This window comes from Alligator sinensis, unplaced genomic scaffold (assembly GCF_000455745.1).
Source record: "Alligator sinensis unplaced genomic scaffold, ASM45574v1 scaffold91_1, whole genome shotgun sequence".
Lineage (NCBI taxonomy): Eukaryota > Metazoa > Chordata > Crocodylia > Alligatoridae > Alligator > Alligator sinensis.
In genome coordinates this window covers 853,483-862,488 of record NW_005842569.1, presented here as the reverse complement: position 1 = coordinate 862,488, position 9,006 = coordinate 853,483, and the positions used below count along the sequence as shown (strand labels likewise).

The window sequence follows — 9,006 nt, the reverse complement described above, 5'->3', positions numbered from 1 at the left end:
CTCCCCCCCCCCCCCCAAATAAAAACAAAAAAAACCCAACACAAACCTGCGCTTTACCAGAAAAAGTATCGCATGACTTTAATCTATAAAGCATCTATAATGATCGGGTACTTTAGCAGGGCTTTTTGGCACTTTTTTCTAATAGCTGATACAATCAGTTATTAGATAGAAGTGCCCAAAAAAAGCCCCACTAAAGCCTTGATCTTTACAGATCCTGCACAGCTGGGTAGAAATAATGCGCTGCCTCTTCCAGGCATGTGCAGGGTTTGGCACAAGAACACACCAAGTTAAAAGTAGTGCCTTTTTTTTTTTTTTTTTTTTTTTTTTTTTTTTTTTTTTTTATTTTAAGCCTGCAAGCACCCCCTGGCAAAAAGTCAGCACCTACAGCTGGAGCCAGCAAAGGTGCCGACCCCAGCCTCCCCTACCCCACCCGGGGCAACATATTGTGCACCAGAGCGTATGTGGCAGGGGTGTTCCCCGGGGACAAGCAGCAGCTGCATACACTGTGTCGCTGCTGTTTGTCCCTGGAGAAACAAGTTCCTACTTGTGGATGATGAACAGACACCCAATGGGATCCAGGCCTGCCTCAACAATAGGGAGTACCCAGGATACCCAAAAGCTTGCCTATGTCTATCCTAACCATGTAGTTCATCCAATGAACAATATCACCACAAGAATGTTTGCCTCTGAACGTTTAAAAAAAAAAAAAAAGAAAAGATTTCACTCACCTTAGTCGTATCGTTAGAATTAGTTAGAAAAGATGTAATACTAAACAAATGTTAAAAAAAAAAAAAAAAAAATCAAAATGCGCAAAAAAAAAAAAAATATAATTCTTGCTGGCACCATCCTATACTTAGAAGACTGAAAGTGAGCCTGTTTGTTTGTCTTCAAGGCTGTCTACTGGCTCCAAGCCTATCACAGGTACAATATACAATTCAGGAAGGATGTGGTGGAGATGAGGGATTCTGGATTTGTTAATGGGAAATATAAATGGAAGTGTAGCTAACTCATATGGTTCCTACAGCATAGTCTCAATACAAATAAAACAATAGTGGAGCAAATGTTTTTATTTCTGAGTAACAGTTCAAGTTATGATTAGATGCTAACATGAAGAGTCATTTTCACAAAAGCGCTACTTATCATCACCATCATAAATCACCTGAGCTTGATGATCTAGTATTAAAATAGGGTATCAAACTAAATGAATTCTTAGAAAGACCACAAAAGCACTTATGACTCAAATTATGTTTTCTTTTTACAGCTAAATGGATGCTAATTAGACATTTAAAAAATAAATACATTTTCCTTCATATAACCCTGTAAATAAAAAAAAAACATGGTTTAGGCTCTTAAAAAGAAAGTGACAACTGTACCTTACAACCTTCACAAGCATGTACTCCGTAATGGTAGCCTGAGGCTTTATCCCCACAAATTCTACATTCAATGTTTAATGCTCCACTGGGTGATTCATCTACGCTACTTGGAACTGTGGCAAAATTAATGGATGAAGGACTTGATGCTGGTGAAAAGGTGTCTAAAAGAAAAAGGAACACTTCAGAAATACCATGCCACCAAAAAAATCAATACCAATGCCACAATCAATACCAATACCAATGCCACATAGGAAAATGAGTTTTCTTGAAAAAAATTCCAAAATTATAGAATGCACTATTAAATTTTGCAATAATAAATGCATTTGAAAAATAATTCATGTTTCTATTAGTGCAAACAAATACAAAGCTTCAAAGTTATGTGCAGTTTAAATCAACTATGACCTTCATACAGGCAACTGTTAGCTACAAATTTTGCAGATATTTTGCTAATTAAACGCACAAAAACCAGCACTTTTCTTAAATGGACTGTTCTAAATTAAATAAACCAAGCCCGAGGACCAGCTCCTGAAGGTCATATAACAATGCTCACATAGTCAATTGCCCACCCTTTCTCTGAAGTTGCAAACTGCTTATCCTGACATTGCATACATTGGTGATTGTGCCCTCATATAGCTCAATCAGTTCAGAGTCAAATCTACAGCTGTAGAAGGACAGATACATTTTCCTGGTTCAAACAAAAAACAATAAGCATATGCTAAAGTACATTGCTGTAAGTGAAACTTAAGTCCACCGACTATTCATGCGGTTACATACTTTGCTGAATTGGGGGTTCAAGATAAATGCAAGCTTCTAGTATCACTCCAAAGAGATACATTTACTAGGAGCAAAAGCAACCATGTTGCTGCTAACAACTGTTAGAAATGGAGAATGGAAAAAAAATTAGGGTTGACATCCTAGATGATCTGGAAATATAAATCTTCACTGAATGCCTAGCCTCTGCAAATGCAACAACAACAACAACAACCACTGCATAATCACTTAGAATTAAATAAATATTGTATTTACTCAAATATAAGATGACTGTATATAAGACAACTCCCCAATAAATAGATTCTATATATGGAAAGTGTATACATTTGGTATAATTTTCCATGTATAGAATACAATTATTGGAGGTTTGCCTTGAATTCGTTCCCCTCCTACTGCTACAGAAGGGAAAGTCAATCGGGGGGGGGGGTCTTGCCCTTTGTTCTTTTCCCCAACTTCTTCTCCCTGCAGCCCCTTTCCTCCCTCCTTGCTGCCAGACCCTGCTGGCTTTGAGCATGTGGAAGTGAGGGGCAAATTTGAAGACATACCTGTAATAATTTGCATATAGTACCCATAGATTTTGTTCATCCAGAATTGATGCATTTTACCTTTTTTGAAAATTGCTGCAGGTTTTAGCATAGTTACTCTATAAACACTTTTAGGGCACAGACAGAAATGACATTTGTCACACAATCAGCCCCTTGAAATTGCTCTAAAGCCATGCCCAAACAGACGAACAGAGCTGCAGAACTCTCTGATCGTGTGACAAATTAACCCTCATTGTATGGGGGTTTAAATGAAACTTCTCCTAAGTGGAGCGACTTAATTTCTGGCTGCAGCTGCTGTCTCTGGATGGGAGGAGGAGTGGGCAGGGGAGGCAGGTTCGTTCTGGGGTTCTTGCAGGAGCTGGGAGCCGAGCAGCGCTGGATCTCAGGAGTTCTCTGCTTCCCTGCACAGACTGGGGCTGGCTGGGAGCTGTCCAACTTCTGGGGCAAGTCCCAGCCAGCTCTGGGCTACATGGGCAGGTCCCAGGCAGCTCCAGGCTGGGCAGGGAAGCTCTGCTGGGCACAGCGCTTGTCCCCTCGTGCATGGGGTGGGAGAGCTCTGCAGCAGCTGCTGTCTCCCAGCCCTGGGTGCCTTGGGACCCCTCCCAATGTGTTGGTAGTAGGGCCACTTACGGTTCTTGACTGACTCATGGATTTTGAATTGATTTGGCTGATTTGGATTGGAACATGAAAAATTCTCATAAAAAAAAAACAAACACAAGACAATAAGGGCCATGTGTTTTATAGTCATGCTCAGTGGGGGCTACATTTAATCAGGTTCATAGTTGGTTTCCATTAGTGAGTACATGCTGCTTTTGGCAGCAGTTTAAAGATAGACAATGTATTTAATGAGGTTTCCTTGTATGCAAATGTAAGATAAGGGGGGGTGGGCTCATCTTGTATTTGAGTGAATACAGTTTCAACATCTCATTAAATAACACATTCCCCTTTGAACTAGTTCAAACAAACAAAAAAACCCCCAACAATCTACACATGAAGAAAATATTTTTTGAAGCCAGCGTATTTTCCCTTTAAATCCTGCAACTAGCAGCAGGCTACAGAATATTAGCAAATACATGTTTGTGTTATTTTAACAGAAACATTACAACATTCCTATGAATATAGGTCAATGACGATTATGCTGGAGAAAAACTGACTCAGAACTAATAGTTTGTATTGCCAGTGCTGTCAAGTGCAAGGGAATCAAAATCATGAATCATACAACCTATATTCATAAGATTTTTTTCCCCCTTAAAAAAAAAAAAAAAAAAAAAAAGTGTTCTTGCTTCCTTATATTTTCCTTCTATATTTTGAACATATAGGGTTCAGGTTTTCCATCATCCTCTCTGCAACCAGGAGGACTCACCCTCTACTCCTACCTCCCCGAAGTCAGGAGCTAATCCAAGTATCACAAGACTCGCAATAAAAAAGTTACAGGAGTTGGCAGGACTGTGTTACAACCTCAGAGCCATTTAGGTCTCTGGTTTCAGCTAGAAGGTTCCTGTTTTATTTGGCCTCTTGAACTATTCCTCTATAGAAGTGTAAAGGCAAAGGGTGGGGGAGTTATTCGAGGCTGCACCTTTATGAAGATTAAGACTATTTTAAGCAAGATCTGTGATGAAGGACTCTAACCACAGAGATGCATCCTACAGCATAATCTTCCAAACTATCCCTTGGCACCCCCCTTATTTTATATTTGCATAAAATTGGCAGCACTGGGAGATGGGGGACTAGACAGACACTACAGAGCTATAACTGGGGTGCTGGTGCTGCAGCTACAACCCTGACTATGCCATTAGAAAATGATAGGTGGGGTTACGCAAAGAGTGAGAGGCATTAAAGTGCATGCCATAGCCTTACCAAAAGCACTAAGATTCTCTTGTGAGCCAAGGGCAAGTAGAAGTCTGAATCAGAGGATAACAATTCACAATTATTTACTCCAGGCCTACAAGGAACTAGGGGTGGAGCCATTAAAAGCCTCCAGTTATCTGGACACCAATCCAGATACAAACCAGAGTCAGCCAGGAGCATAATAAGTTTTACATTCTTATAATGTAAGGATATCCTCATTCCATACTGCAGCTTCCATTCTAGTAGTCAGACCTTTAAATTTATATAAGACAATGCCCATTTATTGGTTACACAAATCAGGACATGGATTAATATGCAATTAAGGCAGAAAGCTCAGAAATCTGACAAACATATAATTTCAGTTCTAAAAGTAACATTAGTTTTCCTCCTCTTCTCCAGAAGGGGATGCATGCTGTAGGGCTGAAGGGGAGGAGGTTTCCTTGATTTCTCCCATTGTCATACATAAAACAAACCTTGGAGCCAAAGAACTGAGAATCAATACCTATCTGTTGTAATAGTTCTCTCAGACATGTTTTCTATTTTCTTTTGAGCAACAACTTTTGAATAAGGATAGTTGGCTCGCTGCTTTTGCCTGGCAAGCCTGGCTTGGAGAAGGACACTGCGGATTGGTGGAACTTTTCCACCAATCAGGCAACAGTTGGAAGGGGCTTGCCCCACCTCTGCTCAGGGGGAAAGGGGTTGGGGGGTTGCGTGGAGTCCCTGGACTTGATTAAAGACTGCGCTTTGTAGGTCTGGCAGCCTTCAGGGGCAGGGCCTCTGGTGTAAGTAAAACCCCAGCGTGCTCAGCATGCTGGGCAGACACGGGGAGAGATGGCAAGGAGATAGTTTTTGGAGCTCCTATCATTGGGACCCTGCCTGAGCTTCCACGATGCGCAGATCTGCGCATGGTGCTCAGGCTCTGGAAGGTGCTCGAGGCAACTTGAGCCTGTGAACTTGGCTGCTCTAGTTAGCCCTGGCTCTAGGCTGGATAACCAGAGCCCTGCAGTGTGGATCAGCATTAAACTAAAAGAGGCCCAGTGCCCTGAGCAGGGCCTGGGAAGGGGAAAGACCCCTGGTGTGAGGCTAAGAAACCAGAGCCAGTGAGGGCTCAGCTCCCCTAGGAGCTCCCTGAGTGCCCAATGCGGGGTCCAGGGCCCAGAGGGAAGAACCCTCAACTCAAGCCCAGTGGCTCCAGGAGGCCTGAGACGGGTGGGGACCCAGAGGCCAGATCAACAGCCCCCAGGGGAAGGACCGTGAGTTACTGGGAACCCGGGTCCTGCAGGGGAGGCACCCCCAGATAGGGGACCCTTGGGGGAGGGGGACTAGGGTGTGAAGACCCTATCTCATTTGAGGGACCAAGTGGTTGGAACCCAGCCTAATATCTGGTATAGTTATGTTTCCTATTCGGCATCTATTGTTATTGTTGGTGTTATAAATAGTTGGGTGTATTCATTCTGTATAATGGGCTCTGTAAGGATATCTTTATTAGCTAACTCACTTGTGGTATAAAATTGCTGGATTGACTGTCCTGGGATCCACCCCTCTTCTGGGCCTGAGGCACGGGTACTTACCTGAATGTCCTCCCTAGGGCCGACTTGCTCTTGCTAACAGACCTTTATATGTATATTTATATCTGTAATTATCTGTCTTAAAGAGTTTTATATATAAATGCTGGTAACACAATAAATTGTATATAGTTAAGAATTTTGGACCTGGGCCAACTCTAAAGAGGAAAGAGGGATCTGCTCGAAATTCTGGCATCCCTCTCACAGCACCCACTCCTGTCTACCCATGCCATCCAAGTGAGAATAGGGCAAACCCTTGGGTGTACCTGGGTTACACTTACAAAGTGGACAGTAGTTCAGGTTTTGGTATTCTAGAGTCCAGAGTAGCAAGGATTTTATTATGTCACCATACATAAAAGCCAGGCAGACTGTAGTTCATGTGACTAATACAAAGAAACAAATCAAGAAAAAAAATCCCTCATAACAAAGAATTACACAGTAGTTGCTAAGAAAATCTGAAAAGATATGTAGTTGCTGATCTACGGGTAAGGACAAATGTAAATTTTAGCTGCTTTAAAAGGAGAGGGAGAGTTGTTGCTCAATGGCCAGAGCATGTGTTACAGTCAAAATTATTCAAAACAATATAATATGTTTACATCCCCTTTTCACCTGTAAAACCAAACATTATATATTAAAATTCTGTATTACAATCATTGTTCCGTAGATTAGGATACCTCTCACAAATATTAGATTAGTATTAGTTTTTAAGAACAACTTATAAACGGCACAAAAGATTTTTTTCCCCCAACGTGAACATGAATCAAATAAAACTCTTACCTGTAATAACTGAGCCATCAGATCCTGGACCATTTCCTAAAGACTGGAATTCTGTTATACTTAATGCTCCAGAACTGTCATCTCCTATAGATTGAGAGATGTCCTGTATGTTCTCCATGTCTTGTAGGAATTCTCCAGAAAATGGGCTTCCAAGATCCTCCTCCTCTAAGGGAGTAAGTGGACAAAGCTCCCTTTCTGTGTCTACCATTTTGGTCAGGCAGTTGTCACTTAATCTTCATTAGACTGTTAAAGAGAAAAAAATGCAGATGTATCTGGAATGCCATAAGATATTTGAAACTCTTTATAATGGAGTCAGTAGGTGTATCTACATGTGCACTTTACTGTGGAGTACGCTAATTAGCTCTGCAGTAAAGTATCACAGTCTAAATGTGTGCTGGTATTAGGGTGCAGTAAATTAAATAACTCCACCGTAAGATAGTACTGTCCCCAACTGTACTATTTTACGGCAGAGGCAGCAACTACAATGAAATATACATATAGAGGCTGACTGCGGGTTCAAATTGTGCCCAGTTAGCCCAGCGAGCCAGGGCCAGCGTCCCAGCTCCTGCCAGCTGCTCCTGTGCCCAACATGGCCATCCAGAGCCTGGGGCTGACCCCCCATACCCTGCCAGCCCAGGGCTGCTCTGCTCCAACTCAAATTGCAGCGGTCCCAGGCACACATGTAGATGTTGCACACAGGAGCAGCTAAATCTGGCTCAAACTGCTCCAGAGTTTATTGTGTAGCCTTAATAGCATGTGTAGATGTACCTAGTTACATGCAGTATGCAAACTTCAATGAATCGAGGACCTGTACAAATACTTTTTCTTCAGAAGCATTACACAGAAGAATGTGTGGGCCGGGAGTGACCTGAGCCCTTTTCCGTGCTGCACGCGGGCTGTGGCCAGCAGCCCGGGCACGCTGGATCGGAGAGGGAGGGCGACGAGCTGGAATTAGGCACAAACGCTTAACGGTAGTTTTAAAGATTGTTTACTTACACCGAGATGGCAGTGGTGTAGGCTGGAGAACTTGCTTGAGTTGCGGTTACAGACACAGACAACACGGACGGTCGCGTGGAGTTTGCTAGGCTCCACGGAACAGAGCTCTGGATGAACGCGCCACCAAAATCGAAATCGGAGATACGTCTTATAAAATTTGCGATCGAAGACGGGAAGAGGTGGGCGATGGATCAGGTTGCCAAGCTCCTCTGAATCTCACACAGGGTCTCTATTACCCTGCCGTGTATCCAGAGTCCCCACGAGATGGATGTGGAGTCCTCTTCGGCTTGGGCGGAAACTGCTCAAGCCTCTTATATGGCTAACAGGCCAATCGTTAGCCGCCACGTGGGAATAATTTAGAACCAGCCAATAGCGGGGAACAAATTTGCATACTGGTGGCAGGAACTCTTTTGCACTGTGCATTCCTTTTGCAACTTGAGCAATGCACCCAGAAAAAGAAGCTGTAAAGAGGCGGGAAACTCGTCCCTGCACCGGGGTTCTCCTCTGCAACAGGAAACTCTCCCGTGCAACGAAGCTGCAACTTGGCAGAGATAATTCTGGTGCCGAAGCACACACAAAATCATGCCTTTGGGTCATGACAAAGAAATGCTAACAAGATGGTAAAAATCCCTATAGCTTGAACACCTGAAAAATGGTGACAGCAAGGATCTGTTTCTATTCCTTCCTTACCACGCTCTTGGAATTATCAAACTACAAAGGTAGCATATGCATGAACTTGAATTATCAGCTTGAATTATTTTGGGTAAGATACACATAGGAATAAATAAAATCTAGAATAAGTATAAATCAGAACAGTTTACTTAGATATCCATGGCTATTGTCTGCGAAGTCTGAGGATGCAGACCAGATCATCTTTTCAGTGCATCCTGTGATACTGGAAAGATCAGAACTTTGCCTTCTAGTATAATCCTCAAGAAAATGAGCAAAATAACCCTTAGCGTAAACTGCTTAAATCAGATATATCAGCAGCAAGCATGCTCCAATGTCTAATTTAGAACATGCATACTTTCTAAAGTTAGTTTTAATTTATCTACTGCATTCTAGCTTATGATTTAGGATAATGCTGTCTCTGAAGAAAGTGTGCCACCAGCAGTTTGAATAAGTGCACTG

General features: G+C 42.5%; 1 protein-coding gene across 7 annotated transcripts in view; it reads right to left on the bottom strand.

Annotated features, from left to right (window-relative positions):
- PPARA (peroxisome proliferator activated receptor alpha) overlaps window positions 1–9,006 on the bottom strand; it is a 55,303-nt gene that overhangs the window by 14,730 nt on the left and 31,567 nt on the right. For 5 of the 7 annotated variants that reach the window (XM_025214145.1, XM_006032387.2, XM_025214144.1 and 2 more), the window contains 2 exons: window positions 6,880–7,122; window positions 1,374–1,534 (listed from right to left, as the gene is read on the bottom strand). In XM_025214145.1, the coding sequence (XP_025069930.1) occupies window positions 1,374–1,534; window positions 6,880–7,087 (369 nt within the window). In that variant the 5' untranslated portion in view covers window positions 7,088–7,122. Of the gene's footprint in view, window positions 1–1,373; window positions 1,535–6,879; window positions 7,123–8,696; window positions 8,740–9,006 lie in introns of those variants that run through there. The other 2 variants (XM_025214147.1, XM_025214148.1) reach the window with 2 other exon arrangements.